Source organism: Sarcophilus harrisii, chromosome 2 (genome assembly GCF_902635505.1).
Source record: "Sarcophilus harrisii chromosome 2, mSarHar1.11, whole genome shotgun sequence".
Lineage (NCBI taxonomy): Eukaryota > Metazoa > Chordata > Mammalia > Dasyuromorphia > Dasyuridae > Sarcophilus > Sarcophilus harrisii.
The window spans coordinates 134,552,802-134,576,785 of NC_045427.1; the positions used below are offsets into that span (position 1 = coordinate 134,552,802).

The 23,984-nt window shown below is 36.5% G+C and overlaps 1 protein-coding gene across 8 annotated transcripts; it reads left to right on the forward strand.

Annotated features, from left to right (window-relative positions):
- Positions 1 to 21,891, forward strand: NPM2 (nucleophosmin/nucleoplasmin 2). Of its 8 annotated transcripts, XM_031950834.1 has the most exons (13): positions 1 to 187; positions 13,000 to 13,140; positions 13,853 to 13,934; positions 16,344 to 16,404; positions 16,560 to 16,649; positions 16,919 to 17,004; positions 17,218 to 17,343; positions 19,034 to 19,127; positions 19,930 to 20,204; positions 20,855 to 20,880; positions 21,073 to 21,103; positions 21,197 to 21,261; positions 21,491 to 21,891. In XM_031950834.1, the coding sequence occupies exons 5-12, from the start codon at positions 16,595 to 16,597 to the stop codon at positions 21,233 to 21,235; spliced, it is 732 nt and encodes a 243-aa protein (XP_031806694.1). In that variant the 5' UTR covers positions 1 to 187; positions 13,000 to 13,140; positions 13,853 to 13,934; positions 16,344 to 16,404; positions 16,560 to 16,594; the 3' UTR covers positions 21,236 to 21,261; positions 21,491 to 21,891. The 8 variants fall into 8 exon arrangements, with proteins under 8 accessions (XP_031806694.1, XP_031806690.1, XP_031806696.1 ...); XM_031950830.1 differs by having other exon boundaries at positions 16,344 to 16,649; XM_031950836.1 differs by lacking the exon at positions 16,344 to 16,404.
- The last annotated feature ends 2,093 nt before the right edge of the window (positions 21,892 to 23,984 follow it).

The following is a 23,984-nucleotide window of genomic DNA, read 5'->3' on the forward strand; positions in this document are numbered from 1 at the left end:
CAAAGTTCAGTGCCCCGGAAGGACTTCTGTCTGAGGCTGCCTCCTAGTTTAGCTGCGCCTCCTTGCTGCGTCTTCAGCCGGACCAACCGACCCGCCGACCCCTTTAGTACAGCATACCTCCTTCTTCCTCTCCATACACATTTAGTTCTGGAACCAGGAACGGTGATTGGATTTGCTCCTGGGTGAGGTGCGTCAACCTCCCGCTCCCCCAGCACCGACTCCTTTCGTTTCCTGCCCCCCTCCCAACCGCCCGTTACTCCCCCCAGTTAGAGCGTCCGCTGCTTGCGGGCAGGCTTCTTGTGCCCCAGGTGGATCCCAGGGTTTGACACGGCGCTGTTTCGTTTTTAGACTCAAGGCGTAAAAGGTTGCGTTCAAAACTGCCGATTTTCCCCCAAACCCAAGAGCTTCTGTTGCCAGTATCGCCCCCCTGCTTTGCAGAGAGGAAAACACTGGTGTTTAGTAGCTTGCCGGTGTCATTTACTACGTTAAATATTTCCCAATTAAATTTATTTATTTGTTTATTTTCCTGAGGCAGTTGGGGTTAAGTGACTTGCCCGGGGTCACACAGCCAGGAAGTGCTAAGTGTCTGAGGTCACATTTGAACTCGGGTCCTCCTGACTTCGGGGCTGGTGCTCTGTCCACTGCGCCCCCTAGCTGCCCCTAAATTTATTTGCTTTTTTAACTTTGAGTTTTATAAATTGAGTTGCAAAATCTCTTCTTCCTCCCTCCCCATCCTTTGAGACGGCAAATCAAGGAAAATCTATTTTCATTCTAAACATGTTACAAAAGATAAAAACACCAAGAAAAAAAGTGGAATTCCAAAACATGCTTTAATCGGGAGTGTAAAGAATCTTCTATTAAATCTCAGGAGGCCCAACATTAACTATATGACCCGCAAATATAATCGTAAATCATGTAACCTGTCAGTTTGTAAAGTGGTAATACTTCACGGTTCTGTGAAGAAAGTGATTTTTAAATGTGCCAGATGAATATGAGCTGTTACTACAACTCTCCCAAAGATGTATATTTCCCTGATAATCCTTAGCTCTTTGCTCCATCGTTATTTCCCCTCTGATCTTTTCCTTCAGGGTTTTAAGATGATTCCTTGAGTTTTCCGACACCCAAGTTTCCTCAGAGATTAACTGCTTCCAGCATTTGGGAGTGGGGTGGGGTGAGGAAGGGGTGTCATCAGTTGTTGGTTGAACTTATTCTTATTTAATATTCCAAATCTTTAAGAAAATGACGTTTTTATTTAGCTCAGAGTCCAAAGCTCTCATCTGCTGAGTTAAAAATTAGAACCTTATACTTTGTCTAGTACAGCACCAAGCAGCTCTACTTCCCATACACATCCAACACATTATCAACACGATCTTCTCTGACCTCCTGAGTTCAATAACCAGATAGACATATTTGATACCTCAAATGGAAATTTCCCTGAAAACCACAAAATCTTTTAGACTTTGGATAAATTCAGACAAATTTGGACATTGAGAAGAGAAGGAGCCTTACTATACGGGGATTAAAATTATCCAAACTACAATGAAAGAGACTTGAGGCAGAGTTCTGGACACACAGTATTATTAAAAGGGTATTGAGCCAGGCTTAAAAGTTGCAATATTTTTCATTCAAGAGCAAATTTCATACTAGAAAAGTTGGCTGAGGAGAATTTTATGTCAGCCTATTCCAAAAGTCATTCCCCAGAAGCCTTTCCCCATAAGAACTACACTCGTAGTTTATGGCTGTCAACCCCACCCTGGTAACTGACATCAAAGGATTCCTTGATGATCACAATCTGGAAACAGATTAATATAATAATATAAAATATATCCCATGAGTTCTAACAGCAAGTTGCAATAATCGTAGCTTCCTAGCTTTAGGTGACTTCAGCTATTAAGGATCACATATCCTTGATGTAGATGAAAAAAGTTCATAGCCTATAATTGTATGTTTTTAATATGAGCCATATATTCTCAAGTCAACTCTAAAGAAACTTCTTCCTTAGATTTGTGTCTCAGGTGCCAAGACTTAACACAAACAATATTAAATAGAGGTACAAGACACAATTCTTCTGAAACTTGAGAGAATTTTAATTGTTGCATCATGATAGACTGAACTGGAAAATTAGTCTTTGTCTCTTAATATTATTAGACATTTCATACAATGTTACACATAAAATTCTTAATCCAATTTTGAAAATTGTGTCATATTTTTAACTGACATCTCCTATTAATCATATTTTCACAATAAAAGAATGTTACAGGGTGATTTTTTATTAACTAGATAACTTACCAGTTATAAGGCTTGACAGTCTCTATTATCTGATTCAAATAAGAATTCAAAATAATCCCTCACTATATTAGCATTTATTATTACTTAAAAATCACCAATAGGATTCATATTCTTTTATATCTGTCCTTATCAATGCAGTTTGCTATGTGAAGAGAAATGCAAAAATATAGCCGTATTCTGTTTGATTTCAGATATAAGTAATACCAATTGTATGACTCGATATCATAGCCACTTTCAAAATTAATTAGGTAAGAAATTTTCCTTTTTACTAAGATGGGGATAAGCTCAAGAGAATGCTACCTTCACCTTTGCAAGGTCATTCTCTCAACTTGCCCAAGAACATTCTCCTGTGGGTAGGCCTCAAACAGGGACACACGGCATTTCCCTTGAATGATGAACCAGCAGTCTTAAAACACTTACACCTGGATTCAAAACTAACTAACAGATTAACAGTAAACTGAAGTTCCAAGAGACTTCCTCAGGCAGCAAAATGTCACTAATTACAGCTCAGAACTAGATAATTGTTATTTTTCTCATATATTAGCCTCAAAATCTTATCTAGAATTTTTCAACTATGCACAAATCTCATCTATTTACAAATCTCATCCCTCTTCTCCTTCCTAACCCCTCCCTCTCTCTCTGTCTCTGTCTTTGTCTCTCTCTCTCTCTCTGTCTCTCTCTCTCTCTCTCTCTGTCTCTGTCTCTGTCTCTCTGTCTCTGTCTCTCTCTCTCTCTCTGTCTCTCTCTCTCTCTCTCTCTCTCTGTCTCTGTCTCTGTCTCTGTCTCTCTCTCCCCCAAAAGTAGAATATCACCATTTCCAGAATACAATGGGGTAAAGCATGAGAATGAAATTCACCCAGCAGAGTCCATGTAAACAAGTGGAACATATCTGGGCACAATTTTAAGGACTAACTTGGATTCAGTACTAATCTTCTGTAAGTACCTAACAGATAGACACCATTGGTTTTGACTTGAAAGACAAGCTAATTAAAAGCTACACAGGTCAAACACATGGCTATCCATTAAGTTGCCATTGGTGGTATCTGGAGTAACCACTCTTAATTCTCTTATCCCTTGTTTGCCACAATGACACAAAAATTCCAACCATGAATTTAAAAAGTATACTTGGCAAAGAGTAGCTTGCCTTCCTTAGTCATCCAGACCTAAAAGACATGATGCTACTGTTTTTACTTCCTCACCACAAGTTGATACACAATAAATAGTTCAAAATAGTAACACTAAAAGATATAATTACCTGAGTTTCCAAATGATCCCAAATGACCCCCACTTAACTATTCAAAAGTTTTAAGTTTTTCACTTTGGGTGGGAAAGGCTTCAGCTCCTCAAATGGCAATGTTATCAAGTTTCACAATACCCTGTCAGCCAGGCAAGGAACCTCATGGATAAAGATCTCCTAAGAGGACTTCATCATGCTTTTCTCCCATCAGTAATTTACTATTTTCTAGTTTTAAAAAATGTGCATACTAATGATCATAACATTTATAATGTAATAACAGTATTTAGATTAAAAAGAAGAAGAAACATATTTCCTTAAGCAACATTATCCCTTCTTCAACTTAAGTTTTCTAGTAAATTGCTTTTTGATTTTGTTTGTTGAGGCAATTGGGGTTAAGTGACTCAGAAAACTGAAGTATCCGAGGGTATTTCTAAAATATTAACTCACCTAAGAATACCAGCTATGCCCCAATTGATAAATGGCCGAAGGATAAGAACAATTTTCAGACAAATTAAAGACATTTCTAGTCATTTTTTAAAAATGCTCTAAATCATTATTGATTAGAAAAATGCATGAGATACCATTTCACACTTCTCAGATTGGCCAGGCTAGCGGAAAAGATAAGTGTTGGAGATATGGGAAAACTGGGGCACTAATACATTGTTGGTGGAGTTTGTGAAATGATCCAACCATTTTGGAGAACAATTTGGAGCTACGCTCAAAGGACTATCAAACTATGCATTATCCTTTAATCCAGCAGTATCTCTACTATTCTGTATATAAATATATAATGTATATAAAGGAGGGAAAAGGACCGACATGTACAAAAACATTTGTAGCAACCTTTTTTATAGTGGCAAGAAATTGGAAATTGAGTGGATACCCAGCAGTTGGGGAATAACTGAATAAGTTATGGTATATGAATGTAATGGAATATTATTCTATAAGAAATGATAAGCAGGCTGATTTCAGAAAAGCCTGGAAAGACTTATACAAGTCTTTGATGCTGATGATGCTGAATGAAATGAACAGAATCAAGAGAACATTATACACAGCCACAAGAAGATTTTGTGGTGATCAACTCTGATGGACTTGGCTCTTTTCAACAGGGAGGTGATTTAAGCCACTTTCAACAGATTTGTGATGGAAGCTGTCACCTGCATCCAGAGAGAGAACTATAGAGACTGAATCACCTTTTTTGTTGTTTTGCTTGTTTGTTTTTTTCCTTTCTCATTTTTTCCCCTTTGATCTGATTATTCTTGTACAGCATGACGAATATGGAAATATGTTCAGAAGAATGGCACATGTTTAACCAACATCAGACTATTTGCTGTCTTGTGGGAGGGGGAAGGGAAAGAGGAGAGGGAGAAAATTTTGGAACATAAGATTTTGCAAAGGTGAAAGTTGAAAACTATCTTTGCATGTATTTGGAAAAATAAAATACTATTAAAAATTTTTTAAAGAAAAAACTATCTGAGGCTAGATTTGAACTCAAGTCTTCTTGAATGCAAGTCCTCCTGACTTCAGGGAATGTACTCTATCCACTATACCATCTAGCGGCCCCCCTTTTTGATCCTTACTGTTTATAAATGCACAGTTCATACCAATTTCTTTAAGGACTTTTGGGCAGTTAGAATTAGTTAAAATCATATAGTTTTTATAAGTGCATAATAGAATACAACACAAGATCTCCATTGTAGGATGTCACAGATTTTAATAAGCAGGATGCTTGGAAGAAGAAATTGTCCATTTCCTTCACAAAGTTAATTTCTTTTATGCTGGAAAATCGTTCATTTAGCTATTTAGGCAATGCCCAAGAGGACAGGCCAAAGCCTAACTATATTGCACCAGAATGTCACAGATATTAAGAGGTTCTTCGCTATTCTCATAATCATGTTACTGTTGTTACTCTATTATTCACTTTTATTGAAACACTGAATAGTGTTCTCAAAGGAAACATCTATTTTGGTGCTTATTTATTGTAAATGATCTTGATTGCCTGTTTTTATTTTGTTTTGTTTTTACAAAGTTTTGATAGTTTCTAAAACTGTATTTTCCCTATTAGGAATTTTATGTTTGATTCTCATCAAAAGAGAAGCTTATTTCCTAATAATTATAAATTAACCGAAATCCATATTGCACTAATTTAACTTTGAATTCACCCAAATGAAACATAGTTCAATAATTTAAAAATCTTAACTTCCTGCAAAGGCCATTAACTGCCAAGGTTTCAAATTTTGGGACCCAGTAGCATCAATATTCCCATGCTTTAATACATATTTGACAATGATTTGAATTAGAATGAAACTTTTATTTATACTAGAATATCTTGATTTAACCTTTCTATTTTTATTATTATTATAGCTTTTTATTTACAAAACATATGAGTGGGTAATTTTTCAACACTGATCCTTGCAAAACCTTCTGTTCCAAATTTTCCCCTCCTTCCCCTCACTCCCTCCCCTAGATAGCAGGTAGTCCAATACATATTACATATATTAAAATATATGTTAAATCCAATATATGTATACATATTTATACAGTTATCTTGCTGCACAAGAAAAATCAGATCTAGAAAGAAAAAAGCCTAAGAAGGAAAATAAAAATACAAGCAAACAATAACAGAAAGAGTAAAAATGCTATGTTGTGGTCCACACTCATTTCCCATAGTCCTCTCTCTGAGTGTAAATGACTCTCTTCATTACTGAACAATTAGAACTAGTTTGAATCATCTCATTGTTGAAGAGAACCATGTCCATCAGAATTGATTATCGTATAAGTCTTGTTGTTGTGTATAATGATCTCCTGGTTTTGCTCATATCACTTAATCAGTTCATGTAAGTCTCTCCAGGCCTCTCTGAAATCATCCTGTTGGTCATTTTTTACAGAACAATAATATTCCATAACATTCATATACCATAATTTATTCAGCCATTCTCTAGTTGATGGGCATCCATTCAGTTTCCAGCCTCTGGCCATTACAAAAAAGACTGCCACAAATATTTTTACATATGTGGGTCCCTTTCCCTCCTTTAAGATCTCTTTGGGATAAAAACTTTCTATTTTTATTAAAACATAGTTTTGACTTCATATAGAGTTAACGGAAATTGCTTTACTTTATCTGATAGATATAGTTTTCTGAAGGGCTCAGAGTATGACTTTTTCTCTATTTCCTTTTAAATCACTCAAAAAAATGTTTGTTTTTTCTTAATTTATATTATAAGATCATTTAGTAGAGACTCCAAATCACTTTGGTTTTATGATTTTATGATTTATCAGCTTACAAATGATAAGAATTTCTTTTATATTGGAAGCTTCCTCATTTCATCAAATAAAATATTTGTCTTGAAATAATTTGCAAGTTCTGCTTTTCCCTCTCAAAGAGGTTTCAGTATTTTATAAGTCATATGTTCATTTTAATTCAATCTTTTGTAATCTGAGCATCCTTTATAAGATGTGTATACACTTAATTTATACCTATATCTTTTCTTTTTGTATTTTTGTTTAATTCTATCTTCAATAATTCTTCCCCTAATTTATTATGGCTTTATTTATACAACTTGCACTTATTTTCTTTTTTCCCTCAATAGTATTTTATTTTTCCAATTTACGTGAAAAAATAGTTTTCATTATTCATTTTTGTAAGATTTTGAGTTCTTAACGTTTTTCTCCCTCCCTTCCTTATCTCTTCCATCCCCAAGACAGTGAGCACTCTGATATAAGTTATACATATACGTTCATTTTAAATATTTCTATAACTTAGTATGTTGTGAAAGAAAAATTAGAACAAAAAACTATGAGAAAGAAAAAGCAAACAAAGAAAAAAGCTGAAAATACTATGCTTCAATCTACAGTCTCCATAGTTTGTTCTATGGATGCAGATGGCATTTTTTTGTCTTAGAATTGTCTTGGATCACTGTGTTGCTGAGAAGAGCTAAGCCTATCAGAGTTGATCATCACATTATCATGCTTTTATGGTGTAAAATGTTCTCTTAGTTGTACTCATGTCACTCAGAATCAGTTCATGTAAGTCTTTTCTGAAATCAGCCTGCTTATTATTTCTTATAGAACAATAATATTCTATTACATTCAGATACCACAACCTATTTAACCATTCCCCAATTGATGGGCATCCACTCAATTTTCAATTCCTTGCTACCACAAAAAGAACTGCTACATATATTTTTGTACATTTGGGAACTTTTATAATCTCTTTGGGATATAAGTCCAGTAGGAACACTGCTGGATCAAAGAGTATATGAAGTTTTATAGGCCTTTGGGCATAGTTCCAAATTGTTCTCTAGAATGGCTGGATCAGTTCACAATTCTACCAACGATGCATTAGTGTCCCTGTTTTTCCACCTCCCCGCATTTATCATTATCTTTTCCTGTCATCTTAGCCAGTCTGAGAAGTGTCAAGTGGTAGCTTATGAACTTGTTTTCACTAAACAACTGTTTTCAACACAAATTTTACTGTTTTAATTTACCTAAACAACTATTTTAAATCACTAGTACCATTAAATCGCACCTTCAGTTGCTTTGCCATTTCAAAATAAGCTTTTCCTTTTTTGGGAGCATTTTTGGATTCACTTTCAATCAGAAGTCCCAATTAGGATTTAGTACACTCAGGTTGGCTGTTTTAAGGTAATAAACTACAGAATGGTAAATGAATTCTGATTCTACCCACTTTAATTCTCTTATGAAAATGGTCTAAATTTTCTTATTCTGCCTACCAATAAAAATTTCTTCCTATGACAAACATCCCAATTTTAAGTATAGTTTTTAAGTATACTATTATTCTGTACTAAAATTAAAACCAATTTCATAGATTGATACCCTGACTTAGAGGTTAGCTAACTGAAGTTTCTTAAGCCTAAGTGAATGTTTTTAAATTCTAAGTTGTAAAATTATTTAAACTTACAAGAGTTTTAACCTAATTTCTCTTATACTATTTCCCACGTTTTTATTTTAAACATTTCTCTGTATTCCTATTTCATTGAAGCTCTTCTGAATATATCTAATAATTAATAAGACAGTTCTTAAAATTAAAACTTCAGCTTCAAATAAATCCCTAATCATTTTAAAAGTCCCATTAAGGAACATCTGATATGTGATTTTTTTTAATTGTTGTTGTTTTCATTAAATTTTACTGAATCTGCTAGTACCCCATAAACTCATCAAAATGCTTTATAAAGCCATTCAGGTTATAATCTAAAAATGAAAGAAATTTGATTATTATTTTTTCACAAATTTGATTTCCAATCGATTTTTAATTAGTCTGTATATGTCTTTCATCTCAGCAATCTCCAATATGGACAGTGTTGGAAACGGGTGGGGGGAGGGGAGACAGATTTGCCTTTTTTAAGGCTTTTATTTTTGAAAATTTACTTTTTTTTTTTTTATTTTTTTTACATTTTGTTTCTTTTGGTTGATCATGCCAAAATAAAAGACATAATTAGCACCTATTAGCTTGGTGTTTTAACTTGGATTATAATGCACAAAGCACAAATGGTATAGCAGATAAAAGAGACACTAATTTCCCATTCTCTTAAAAGATTTTCCTGATTGTATAAGTTCTTTTTTGTCTGAAATAAAGAACCCACTATTCCTAAACTTAGTTTCATCATTTACAAAATGAACACACATAGAACATATGATATTAAATCAGGCCTGAAATTCTAAGTTTTAGAAATCAAGATATACTTGTTTCCTCTGTCTTATAGTTGAGTGCTGCTATCAAACTAAGATAATTCTTCCGTTTCCTAATAATGTTAATGCTTTTAGAATTTTATCAATTAAAAAATGTAATCTTCTTTGGTCTAATTTGCCAATTGAGTTTGCCCATTTAAAGTGTAGTTTATATTTATAACAAGCCCTTGATAGATAGAAGAACTCTTTAAAGTTCCATTTCCCTAGACTTTTTTTCCCCCACAGGAAGAAAAATTGAGAATTATGAAGAATTTCATTATTTCATTTGTTCTAAGCTAATTTGGGGAGATTGTTCAATAAAATTCATAATCCTCTAAGAAACCAAAAGTTACTTGCTTTAACCAAAACAATCTCCTAAATAAACCCTTTGTATTCTCAAATCAAACTTTACCCAACTTAATAACTCTTTCTTCTCACTATTTGACAAAGACTACTGGGAAAACTGGAAACTAGTATAGCAGAAACTAGGCATTGACCCACACCTAACACCATATACCAAGACAAGGTCAAAATGGGTTCATGATATAGACATGGAATGATATAAGCAAATTAGAAGAACATAGGATAGTTTGCCTCTCAGATCTGTGGAGGAGGAAGAAATCTGTGGCCAAAGAAGTACTGGAGATCATTATTGATCACAAAATAGATAATTTTGATTATATTATGTTAAAAAGTTTTTGTACAAACAAAACTAATGCAGAGAAGATTAGAAGGAAAGCAATAAACTGGGAAAAAATTTTTATATCCAAGGAGTCTAATAAAGGCTTCATTTCTAAAACATATAGAGAATTGACTCAAATTTATAAGAATTCAAGCCATTCTTCAATTGATAAATGGTCAAAGGATAAGAACATACAATTTTCAGATGAAGAAATTGAAACCATTTCTAGTTATATATACTATTGATCAGGGAAATGCAAATTAAGATAACTCTGAGATACCACTAGATATCTCTCAGATTGACTAAGATGACAAGAAAAGATAATGAGGAATGTAGCAGGGGATGTGGGAAACCTGGGACACTAATACATTGTTGGTGGAATTGTGAACTGATCCAACCATTCTGGAGAACAATTTGGAACTATGCCCAAAGGGCTATAAAACTGTGCATACTCTTTGACCCAGCAGTGTTACTCCTGGGCTTATATCCCAAAGAGATCTTAAATGAGGAAAAGGGACCCACATGTGCAAAAATATTTGTGGTAGCTCTTTTTATAACTGAATGGATGAATGGCTGAATAAGTTATAGTATATGAATGTTATGAAATATTATTGTTCTATAAGAAATGACCAGCAGGATGATTTCAGAGAGGCCTGAAGAGACTTACATGAACTTATGCTGAGTGAAATGAATGGAACCAGAAGATCATTGTGCACTGCAATATCAATTCTGATGGACGTGGCTCTTTCCAACAATGGCTTAAGGCCAGTTTCAGTGATCTTGTGATGAAGAGAACCATCTATACCCAGAGAGAGTACTGTGGGAACTGGATGTAGTTCACAATATAGCATTTTCACTCTTTTTGCTATTGTTTGCTTGCATTTTATGTTCGTTCTCATTTTTTTCCGATTTGATTTAATTTTTCTTATGTAGCAAGATAATTATATAAATATGTATGACTATATTGGATTTAACACATATTTTTACCATGTTTAACATGTATTGGACTACTTGTCATTTTGGGGAGGGGATGGGGGAAAGGGGAAAATTGGAACACAAAGTTTTACAAGGGTTAATGTCAAAGAATTATCCAGACATGTGTTTGAAAAATTAAAAGTTTTAATAAAGAAAAGAAAAAAGAGCCAAGTCTGTCACAGTTGACCATCACATAGTCTTGCTGTTGCTGTGTACAGTGTTCTTTTGATTCTGTTCATCTTACTTGGCATCAGTTCATGTAAGTCTTTCCTGGTAAAGCAGAGTTTCTTAAAACCTTGTGTGTATGTGTGTTGGCTCATCTCAAGATAATGCTTTTTAATCCATAAAATGCATAAGAATATGAAAGAAAAGAGATCAATTATATTTAGATAGTTACTAGATTTGTTAAAAAATTGTATCCCACATTAAAAAAAATATTTCTTTAGTCATCAGGAAGAGGAAGTCCACCCTGGTTCCAATGTGAATCATGTAGGATGCTTTGATCCTCTTTTGCTTGACTCCATCTCTCCTGGGGGTATCAGGAGTGGCACTTCTTATAGAACTTCTGAGAGAATTGGACTAAATTCCCCAGATAACCTACCTTTTGGCTTTTACCATCTGAAAGGTTCCCCCACTGAAGACTCTGGAGATCTTCCAACCCCCTCCCCCACTTTGATTATGGATCTAATGTGAGGCAATCTTCTAATCACCTGACTTCTATCTATATAGATCTTTTCTTATAGCTAACACAGTAACATTCAGGGATTCATTTTGGCAAATTCTTCAATACTTCCAATTCTTAATCTCTGAGCTTAACTTCTAGCTTCCTAAAACCAATGAGGACTTAAAGATCTTTTATAAGTGAATATTCAGCAAAATTTACATCTACTTCCCTTGAAAACTTCCTAAAAATTTAGTTTTGATTATCAATAACTGACTTAGTCCTAAGAATGTAAGTGACGATAACCTCATTCATTAAATGAAAGAGAGACTTCTTTCTTCACCTCTTTAAAATTAAAATGTGCTTCTTCTCTGAAGAGGTTGGAATTGTTTCCACAAAGGTCACATGACAATTTACCATTGATGTCAGATTTAGCCCAAATTATTGCTCCTTCAAGATGTTTCAGAGGATTGAAATGAGGAATCACTCCCCCAAGCCCTACCAATCACGGACTGGTCATAGAGTCTTCAAGTAGATGGGGGTCATGGTCCTCTTCAAGAATGAAGGATAAACAACAATCCTCTGTGAGCCACTGAAATTATTTTCCCCTCAATTAGTTTGATATTTTTTCTACTGATGACAAAAATTATTTAATTACTCCTTGATAAAATAATTTAAAGGTTAAAAAAATCTATTTTAACCCTGTCAAAAAGAAACTTTAAAATTAATCTAATTGGCAAATTAGACCAAAGAAGATTACATTTTTTAATTGATAAAATTCTAAAAGCATTAACATTATTAGGAAACGGAAGAATTATCTTAGTTTGATAGCAGGACTCAACTATAAGACAGAGGAAACAAGGCTAGATGGCTAAAAATGAGGAATTAGCAATTCTACTGCTGAATCTTCCTAGTCTAAGGAAAATAAAAGTAAAGAAAATGGAGGGAAAGATGGGGAAAAAAACAGTATCCTGTGTACAAAAAGCTAGTATAGCCATGTAACTTTAATAAAAATAGTATTTGAGTGCTCCAGATTAGTCACAAATTTAAATAGTTCCTCTTAGTCCAATTGGGGACTCTTCTTAAAGAAATTGAATTTAGGATAAATCTTGACAGACTTACCAGTCTTGAAGAGATGTACCGCGGGTTCAGAGAATTTGGATGCACATAGTGAGGGGAATCCTACTTCCCAGAACCAGTGTCTGTAGAGGAGCCATTGGTGAAAATTCATCCTAATGTATGCTTCCTTTTAGGGTCCTTTGCTGGAGCTGGTCTAAAAAGACTGAAATCCACACATCACTGTCCCATCTCAGGGAACCAATAATGTGGGGATTTAAATTGTCCAATAACGATAAAAGAGACTGAGGTAGATCCCTGCGCCAATGGCATTTTATTAAAAGAATTAATGGTGCTTTCTAACGAAATGGACTTCAAATCTTTCTCATGATGCCCCTTTTTTTTTTTCAGGGCCTTATTTTTATAAAGTTTGATGCCAAATTGGATATCTGGACACTCTAAAGAAGCTATACAAAATACAGAAATCCTATTGGTTGATAGGTTCAAAAATTTTGCTTTGAGATCCAAAAAATGATGCATCAGCTAGAAATGGTATGTCAGCAGGGATATCTTGGATTGGGTGAAGCATGAATCATTTACATTACATCATAAGATGGTCACCTGCTTATGTTTGACAAGAGAAAGTGGTCCAGAAGTACAAAAATAAGTTGGGAGATTTTCCATGTAATTGAGATACCTCTGCCATGCTGGGCTTGGTCACCATAACAAGAAAAAATAAGAGTGGAGGAGAGCCTTTAGCTAACTATCAGATAAGAGAACTTAAAATTGGCAACACACAGCTCTGGGACCTAAGAACTTATAATCACTATCTCTATGGAATTATAACTGATAGAGCTCCAAATGAATTATTTCTCACAAATATTTGGCACCTTTGTAAATCATAAAGTACTATAATAAATTTGAGCTGTCATATTTCCTGCCACTATCAGTGGCAATTAAATGTCAATTGTTTTAAATTCATATAGGAAAAACTAAGAGAATAAAGAATGACTATTTCCCAGATCATGACATGTAATTTTAATATACAATCCACTGAGTTAGTTCTCCCTCTCTCTTTGTATACCTATATGTATGTGTGTATCTTCATTAGGCAGGATAGGCATTACAAATAATGAACTGGCCCCAGGATTGAATAGAAGAAAGTAATCTGCATTGTGCTTGAGAAACTGTCCATCATTCTCAATGATCCCAAGATGTTCTCTAAAACAAAAATTAATCTTTTTAAAACACCACTATTTTCCAGAGATTTTAAATAGGGGAAAACTATAAAATGCTGCAATCTCCAAAGAATTATAGTTTCAAGTTACCCAAAGAACAATGAATAGGTGAGTACTAAGCATAACTAGATTGTAGTATATTATCAAATATAACTTGCACACAAGGAGAGGCATAAAATACATCATTCTCGAGATGTCATATTAGCAAAAATGAGGAATCACCAAAGGCTAGTCGACTTATTACATCAGCAGCACCTAACATTAAGTAACTTACTGGAAGGCCCCCTATTGCACTGGGTAGATTTCTTACAGAGTATATAAATGGATATAAGTATAGATAGGTTGTGATTTGCACCACTGGAAAGAGTGTCTACGTATTGAAGTATTATCTGCCCTGATTTTTGACATCTAGGATGCTTTCTTGCCTTTCTCGATGCCTATGGTACATCACCCTTTCAGATACCCTTTGCCATCACCCTCAGTATCTGGATGACTTTTCTAATGCCAAAACTCAAAGTTCCTTAACTTCCTTGTTTTCTATGACCTTCATTGTCTACTCTACTTCAACTATTTAATGTGTGACCCAAAATTGTCCAATACAAAAAAAAAAAAACAAAAAAAAAACTGAGGAAGAACTCCAAGCCAATAACACTTTATTAAAGAGTCCATGACCCCCTCTAATGAAGTGGACTTCAAACCTTATGATCTGAGATGCTCTCTGCCTTTAGTTTCATAGTGTCTGATACCTTTATGTTACCGAAGAGTCACTGTGTAAAATGCAGAATCTCATTGGTTGATAGATCTTGACCCTGATCCTCCAGGAGCATTTACACAAAACACAGAATTCCATTGTTTGACAAATGATCTGATGAGCAGACCTTGACAGACCTATCTTGATCTTTCAGGAAGTCTCATTGAGCAGACAAGCAGACCTATGGGCTGGATTGAAAAACATAAATCAAACTTCTGATAGAAATTCATCTCATGGGCTGATAGAAAAGCAGCTACAAGCTCACAAACAGGATTACTTATCCTGTATCACATAAGCCAAATGCTTATGACCTTTTCCCCATGTTGGGTGACAGATGGGCAAAAATGGTTGGGGGATTTTCCATTATCATCAAGTCACCTCTTCCACTCTGGGGTTGGTCACTATAATAAGGCAAAATCAAGGGTGGAGGGCCTCTAGTTAGCTTCCTATGATTAAACAAGTGAACTTAAAATCTGCAGTTCACTGCTCTGGGGCCTAATATACAAGACATAATTATCATCTCTATGGAATCAGGGGTCTAATAAATTATCTATCACACTTAGACTCACCATCACTTGAAACTACTCCATTTCCAAGATCTCAAACTCTGACATTCCTCTGTCAGTCTAATGAGTATGAAGTAAAACCTAGAAATTGTTATAAATTACATTCCTCTTGTTATTAATATGGAACATTTTTCCCATGGCTTTTATAATTTGATTTTTTTCTTTAAGAATTATTTTAAACCATTTATCTATTGAGTAACAGCTCTTGTTCTCCAATATGATTTTTAAATATATCTTAGATATCAGAATTTTATCAGAAAAATTTGCTGCAAAGAATTTCCTTAGTTCATTATTTCCCTTCTAATTTTAACTACATTGATTTTGCTTGTGTAAAAGCTTCTCAGTTTAATGTAATAAAAATTGTATATTTTATTTTCTGACATCTTTACTATCCCTGGTTTGGCTATGAGATTTTCCTCCTAATCATAGCTTTAAAAGTTATCTCCTTTCTTGCTCCAGTTTTTTATGATCTGACCTTTTATATCTAGGATATGTGTTATTCTGGCACTTATTTTGGTATTTGGTATTAGTTATTTTTTCTATAACTAGGCAAAGCATTATACTGGAAGTTGGAGATGGAAACCTAAAATGCTGAAATACGGAATAAGAATTTGCTGAATGTGTGCTAGTTTTATTTCCAAGAAGAAACTGTGTCCCAAGGACTTATCATTCTCATGTTTCTTCCTTATTTCCTAGCACAGGACTGAACAGACTCTAAATCCCCTTAAATACTTCAGAATTTATTCAGAAAAGAGTGGTTTATGGAAAAGGGTTTCTTCTGCTTTAAGACCTGCAACCAGTAGGTTGATTGGACCTAACAAGCTTCATAAGAACCATCTGTGGCTACCCTGCCCCATGATAAAAGGAAAATGAAGTAGGGGTGAGCATAGAGGCAGTGTAGTTGAGGAAGCAAGGGCAGAAACACAAGGCAGAATGGAATGACTAGGGGTTAAGGAAGACCAGAAGGCTGGGACTGCAAAGGTGAGGTCAGACAAATAAGAGCTAAAGCTACTTCCTGATCCTTGGTTTTTTTTTTTTTTTTTTTTACCTATAAATTTCATAAAGCCCCAGGAGTTGGGCATGATGGTTCCTATGAGAGGAAAGGTGACCTATGAACATTAAAGCCTCATAGTTTAGGATTCAACTTGACTTGACTCGACTCATTCATTCATTCATTACTCCTTGTGCCCCATACCTTAGGTTTTTGGGGGACTACAAAAGATACCCAAGAAGTTTATGTGAAGATAGAAGGTCTACACCGGTAACAAATAGTTATATGACAAAGCAAGGTGGATAATTGGTTGAAGGAGGGGCATAAATGGAGGCTAGAGTAACTGGAGTTCAGAAGTCTGGAAGATCCCTGGGGGCTAAGATTGTCTGGACAACCCTTATCTGTCTCCCCTCCTCTTCTCACAGCCTAAGGTGCCTTTAAAACTCCCTCCTCAAGCATCATGCCTTTAACCAGAGTCAGAAGTAAGGCTGAAAAGTCCTTGGCCCTGCTCTGGGGTAAGTAAAGTGGAATTCTTTTTCTGGAAGAGTCAAGGATTTGGATGGTATTCCTAATATAGATATTGAACTCTTCTTCCCTTTCTCTTGTTATTTCCCTCTCTACTCTGTCTTAATAGAAAGCCTTCTCTAGCAAGAATTGTTGATTGATGGCTAGAGTTCCATCTTTGCTAACCTAAAATGCTAGAGAAGAAGGCATGGGGGAGGGCAGAGAAAAGGGGAAAGTATTCTTCAAAGCCATCCTTTCACAGTCTCTCCTTCTTCTTCAGGCTGTGAGTTGAACTGGAGTAATCGCTCATATACCTTTGACCCCTTGGAAAATGGGAATGGTGATCATAAATTGATGCTGCACCTGGTGAGTGAACCCTTAGGCAGACAACTAAATTTGACTAAGAAGTAAGAGGAGAGAGTTGTCCTTATGCTAGGGAAAAGTGAGGAAAGAGAAGAATGAGGAAGAATTCTAAATAGGAAAAAAAAAAAGTGTTCCTGAGACTCATTTAGGAGGATGCCCTGGGCAGTGGTTGATAGCTAAGAGGAAACTTGAGTTTGCTTCCATACTCCCTTGCAGATCTGCCTAGGAGAGAAGAGCAATGATGATGTGACCATAGTGGAGATCATATCACCTCCTAATGAAGATGGCAAACAGAGACCACCGGTTCCCATTGCCACATTGAAGCCCTCAGTCCTGCCCATGGTAAGCTACCCCATGACCCATTAACTGAGGGTGAGAGATGAGTAAGGACTGAGACAAGTTGCTTTCTCTGAACTTCCACTCTTAGAAATTTATACTTTTCTGTCAAATATTGCCAATCTCTTTAAAATGCAAGCTTTGAAGATTAGAAAATAAACAGAAAGTTGGAAAGAAATTTTTACAACTAATGTTTCTGATAAAATATATAGACAACTGATTTAAGTTTTTAATAATACAAGTCATTCCCCAATTGAGAAGTGGTCAAAGGACATAAACAATTTTCAGATTTCGGATGAAGAAATTAAAACCATTTCTAGGCATATGAAAAATGTTCTAAATCATTATTGATTAGAGAATGCAAATTAATACAACTCTGAGTAACCATTTCATATCTTTCAGATTGGCTAAGATAATAAATATAAAGATAAATCTTGGAAGGATGTAGGAAAACTAGGACACTAATACATTGTTGGTAGAGTTGTGAACTGATCCAACCATTCTGGAGAGGAATTTGGAACTATGCCCAAAGGGCAATAAAGCTGTCCATACTCTTTAATCCAGCCATGTCTCTACTGGGCCTGTATCCCAAAGAGATCTTAAAGGAGGAAAAGGGACTCACATGTGCAAAAATGTTTGTGGCAGCCCTCTTTGTAGTGGCAAGAAATTGGAAATTGAATGGATGTCCATCAGCTGGGGAATGGCTGAATGAGTTATGGTATATGAATGTAATGGAATATTATTGTTCTATAAGAAATGATGAGCAGTTTGATTTCAGAAAAGCCTGGAATGACTTACATGACCCATGCTGAGTGAAGTAAGCAGAACCAAGCAAACATTGTACACAGTAACAATAAAAATTGTGTAGTGATCAAAGTGTGATGAACTTTGCTATTCTCAACAATATGATGATTCAAGGCAATTTCGATAGATTTGGGATGGGAAATGCCATCCACATGAAGAGAGAGAACTATGGAGACTAAATATGGATAGAAGTATAGTATTTTCATGTTGTTGTTTGTTTGTTTTTTCTTTCTTATGTTTTTTTTTTACCTTTTGGTTTGATTTTTTTTTTTTTGCATATGACCAATATGGAAATATGTTTAAAAGAATTGCACATATTTAACCTATATTAGATTGCTTTGTGTGTTGGAAAGGGGAGAGATAAGGGAGGGAAGAAGAAAAATTTGGAACACAAAGTCTTACAAAAATAAATGTTGAAAACTATCTTTACATATATTTGGAAAATAAAATACTATTGAAAATTAAATTCAAGGCTTCTGGGAGGGCAATACCTTCATTTATTCCTACCTTAGTATGACTAAATATCCATACAGGTAATAAGAGGGATATTGGGTATTTTGAGAAAATAGAGAGGCTGAAGAGGATAAAGGAAAAGAGAAGAAGAAATAATTATTATTAAAATTACTCCTGACTTTCCTTTTGGCCCGAATATAGGATCATCTTAGTACAATGTTAAGCTTTCATGGCTATTTAGTAATAGTTCAAGTTTAAATAATAAAGTGAGCTATTCAAACTAAACAATTGTACTGACTTTTGGAGATACCCTGAAGTTTAAGATCAAACAACTTCTGCTTTTCTCCAAATCAACTTCTTAGCAAATCCAGGAGCTTCAGAGTAGTAGATAGGGACAGGAAACCTGAGAAATTCTGTTTCCTGGTTGTTTGCTTTTCAGGTCAACATTTCAGGAATGGAACTCACTCCCCCCATTACTTTCCACCTTCGGTGTGGCTCAGGGCCAGTCTATATCAGTGGCCATGATCTTACTGGTAAGCCAGACGGGTAGAGTATAAAATTGCAATGCTAGGTACGTAATAGGCAATGGCAATCTATTTTTTTCCTTTGTCCAAGGAACCAATTTGGTCTGGGATTCTAAGCTCTCTCCAATCTGACTCCATCCTGCCTTTCCAACTTTATCTCTAAACTGATTCTCTGAGTCCCAACTTCCCCAACATACCTTTTAAAATTTTGCCTACAAAGTCTTCATTCTTACTCTTTCTCCTTCCTGAAAAGCCCTTTTCCGTACGCCTTCCCTTCTCCTCCATATATCTAACATATAGAAATATATATATATATATATATATATGTACACATACATACACAGATATAAATAGATATGCAGATACACACACAGCCTTTCTCCAGGAAACTTTCCCTAACTTCCCTCTCTCAAAAAGCTATCTCACATAACAAAGAAACTTGAAAAGAAAAAAAGGAAGGCATGGGGGAGATATGGAATTAGCAAAATTTATCAGTACATAAAAAAAATCACAACATAGGCAATATTCCATACTGATAGAACTCCATACATATTAGCAAAGGTCTGGAGAGAGGCAGCTTTTTATGTCTCTTCTTTGAGTGCAACACTGTTCTTTGTAATTTTTATAATATTCATTTTCAATTGTTTTGTGGTATTGTTCCCCCATTTATGTTATGATAGTCATTGTATATAATGTTTTCTTGGTTTTGCCAAATTCATTCAAGTCTTTCCAGGCTAACTCGTTGATTTTTAACACTGAGGAAAAAGAAAGGGTTTTAGGAATACAGATTCTTATGTTTCCATTTCTGCAGTAAATTTAGACCAGTCCTGGAAGGAAGTAGAAGGGAATGAGGAAGACACAGAAGTGGTAGAGGACGAAGAGGACGAAGAAGAAGAAAATGATAATGATGACGACAATGATGATGATGATGATGATAATTATGAAGAGGAGGAGGATGAGGAAGAAGAAGAAGAAGAAGAAGAGGAGGAGGAAGAGGAAGATTCTAATGAGATAGCCCTGGATGAGATTTCTCCATCTAAGCCAGGCAAACGACTAGCTTCCGACAGGAAGACTGGTGTTGCAAAGGTGAAAACAGAATAACTGTATAATGTCTGGATTAGGGAGCTTAAAAGAATAAGGGGAGGGACTCATCACTTCCATTTTATCTTATATGCAGTTTACCGGGCCAGTGGTCTCCTTGAATAAGATAGTGTGGAAAGAGCTTGAGCCAAAGGCAAAGTTCAACCTTTGGCTCCTCTGAATTCTACCTATGTGGCACTGAATAAGTCTATTAAAAAAATGTCACATCTATAGAGAATTAAGGAATTGTACTAGAACTTGAAGATCTCATCATGTTTCAAATTCCTTTCTATTTAAAGGCCTCATCATGTATTAGGGGAAAAAATGTTGGATTTGGGGTCAGAAAGATACAAGTTGCAATACTACCTTTGACTCTGAGTAGCTTGAGGTGTAACCTCTTAGAGTCTCTGTTTCTTAATCTGTAAAATGAAAGAGGTGATCTAAAGGAAATTGAGAGTTCATTCCAGCCCAACATTCTATAATCCATATCAAATAGGACCTTTGAGGATAAGGTGCTGCTAACCCAAAGTGGAAGGAAGAGAATATCTAGTCCATTGTTTTAGAGAGCTCTTGACTGATATATAGATATAGATATAGATATAGATATCTTGACTGATATAGTCCATCATGGGTACTATTGTTTTCTTTAACTGCAGAAAAAGAAGCTGGATGAAAAGGAGAGGTGAGTCTGAGGCAATTAAGAGGTGTTATATTCTAAGAGGGAATATTCTCCCTTACCTCCCCCACTCCTCCAAATTGTCACTTCTCCTTTCCCCCAAACTGTCCAAAATTCAATTCTTCCTGGCTGGCTTTGGGAGCCCCATTAGCCTGGTGTCAAAAGATACCAGTATAAGATGTCATTCTCTCTTCTTAGAGCCTCATCCCTGAGGAGCCCTGAAATGAAGGTAAGAACCAAGGAAGAAGATGGCAGGGATTATATGAAGGTGGGGACCAATGATTTGGAGTGGAGAACGGAAAATTCTTTTTTCCTCCAATAGGCCAAAGACAAGAAGGCAAGGGCAAAATCCAAGAAATAAAGGCAATCTCAGAAGGGGGAGTAAAGGTAAGTCGGGAAATGAATGAGATGCCTCGGTTTCCCTTAGGGTTTGATGTTGAGCTGAGTTATGTCCCCAAGAAGAGGTTTGTGGAAGAATGGGAAAATGTCATGCTCTAGTTCCTGTCCCTCATAGAGTCTAAGGTGTGACTGAGGATAGGATACATCCAGAGATCTTAGTTTGGAGAACTTCTCCCATTGCCCCTCTCTCCCACAGGCTCTCTTTGATTTTTTTCAGGATCAAGAAACGGAACAGGAACTGGGCGAAAAATGATCACAATTTAAAAGATAGTTTCTCTCTGCAACTCTGGCTTCTTGGGCGACTTTCCCCTGTCCACCCCATCACCCCACCTGGCTGGTCACAGCCTTGGCCCTTCCCACTTCCAACTACATGCAGTTGACCTGGACCTCCAGCAGAGGTCACGCCTGTGCCGCTAATGCAAGCGGTCCTTCCAGGGCAGTCCTGCTCCCAATCCTGAGCAATGCCTTGGGACCACTTTTCCTCAACTCGGAGCCACCTCTGGCAGAGCAGCGGACACCTCCCAAGGTCTTCCTCCCTTTGTCTGGGAGTTCTCATCTTAAAGGAGGCCACTTGTTGGGGTTTTGTCTTTTTCATAAATTCTTCCGTCTTCTACTTTGTCTCACAGGCCTTGATTCTTTCCCCATTTTCCTTAGTAGACTTCCAGTGTGCCTACATCTCTTCTTTACAATTCCTCCCTAACAGAGGCTGATTGAAAACAGAGGCGAAGTTTTCTCCCAGCTTACTTGGGGCCGGCAAGATTTATCCCACAGGGAGCAATCTCCTATATGCCAGGTTCTGGGCCAAAGGCCCACAGATCTATAAGAGGCGATTAAGTAGCTTAAAGGACCTAGGGCCATGAATGGGAGGGAAAAGCCAAGGTAGGGTATAGATAAAGGGCTGTAGCAGTCCAAAGGAGATTTTCAGTCAGGATGGGGTGAGCAGCTTAAGAAAAGACTTAAGGGAGGAGAAGATAGTTGGAGAAAGGTTAGTTTCTGGAGAGGGAAGGAATACCTGTTGGTGAACAAAGATAGAAATGTAAACATTGTATTAGAAGGAAGAGTAGCTCTCTTTCTCTCCCCCTCTCTTCTCTCAGTGGAGGAGTTTATGGAAGATAAGTCTGGGACCAGGCTTGATTTTTTTTTTTTTTTTTTAGGTGAAATCTTAGGTCTAACTCTCTTACCTGTCCCTAAATGTGCTTTGCAGACACCTCTAACCCACTCCTAGATTTCTAGATGAAGAAAACATTGAAGCAAAGGGTGTCTTTCCTCCCCACAAACCAAAAAAAAAAAAATCTAATCACTAAAGTATCACATGAACACATCTATGCCCTTGCCCTATACCCATGAATGCAGACACAAGTAGACTTCTAAAAGACTGGGCCCCAGCTAAACCAGCCTTCCCCCCCCCCCTTCTTTCCAAACCAGAACAATCCTGAATAGGGGGACACAATAGGGGATTAGGGAGCCACGGGGACCCCATTGTGTACCATTGACCTGGTCTTGGTGCTGGCCAAAGTAAGGATTTGCTGCATGGCCCTATTGCTGGGTAGTAAAGCCGAATACAATAACAAGCCAGGTGTGTGGGGATGTACATGGAAGGGGCAAAGACTGGATAAAAGCTTTAAGGATGTTCTTAGGTGTACAGAGAAGGGCTGGAACCTAAATGAGTTCTCTTTCAATGTGAGAAGCTAACAAGGAAAATGACTAGGGGGTGGGGAGAGGAGGCATGGACGATGATTGCTTGATTACTTGGTATGTAAACAGAGTTCAGTTTGATTCTCATAACAGTACCTTGAGGAAAATAGGAAAAGGATGATCAACCCACATTTTAGTGATAAACTTAGACTCTGGACAGGAAAATGTCCAAAAATCATATCTCATATTGAGTCTGTGACCGAGTGTTCAGGTGTTCTAGCTCCCAAGTCCAGAGCTCTTTGTAGAGAATATGGGTTCTCTGGTTGATCTCTCTGTGGTGGGTGGAATTTGGACTAAGAGGAGGGAAAAGTCAAGGACTGGACATCAAATGGAATGCCAAAGAACTGAAGAATGATTGCATTGATTTTCCTACTTAGTGCAAATATTTTCACTGTGTCAGAGCCAAGATAGGATGAAATCTTTATGGCTAGGAGGGGTGGAGGTTACCATGAAGTCTTGTTAGTAAACATCCCACTTTTTTGTTGGGGGGGAAAGTAAGTGTGAGACAGTTCCTGCTGGGAATAGTGGTGTTGAACTTGGTATTAAAGATAGGAATTGACCAACACCAAGGCTGATTCTCACTTCTATCACCTCTTGGCCCCTCTGCAAGTGTAAATCTTCCCCCTCAGCCCACTTCTACTCTATGGGGAGGAGGGGTGAACATAACCTTACATTAAGGGAAACTGAAGCATCACTGACAAAATAGGTATTATCCTGAGCATTGAGGGAGAACTTTATACTTTGCCATGTCACAGAAGAGGAGGATAGAGCCAGAAGGAGCTTTGAGCATCTCCCAGAACAGCATGGGCCCCTTTCATGAGAGGAAACTGAGCCCACCTATCCTAAGGCAGCTGCTGACAGTGGATAGAGGATTGGGCCAGGAGTCGGGAAGACCATGGGCAAGTCAGTTAACATTAATTTCAATTTCTTCATCTGTTAAGATGAGGATAATAGCCCCTGCTTTCTAAGCACCTCACCTTCCTGGAGAAGATTAAATGGGATAATATTTGTAAAAA

Bases quoted from the DNA above. Each gene is read 5' to 3' on its own strand.
- NPM2 (XM_031950830.1), top strand. From the start codon at position 16,595: ATGCCTTTAACCAGAGTCAGAAGTAAGGCTGAAAAGTCCTTGGCCCTG. The intron at 16,650-16,918 runs GTAAGTAAAGTG...CTTCTTCTTCAG, and splicing joins GTCCTTGGCCCTGCTCTGGG to GCTGTGAGTTGAACTGGAGT. The intron at 17,344-19,033 runs GTAAGCTACCCC...TTTGCTTTTCAG, and splicing joins AGCCCTCAGTCCTGCCCATG to GTCAACATTTCAGGAATGGA.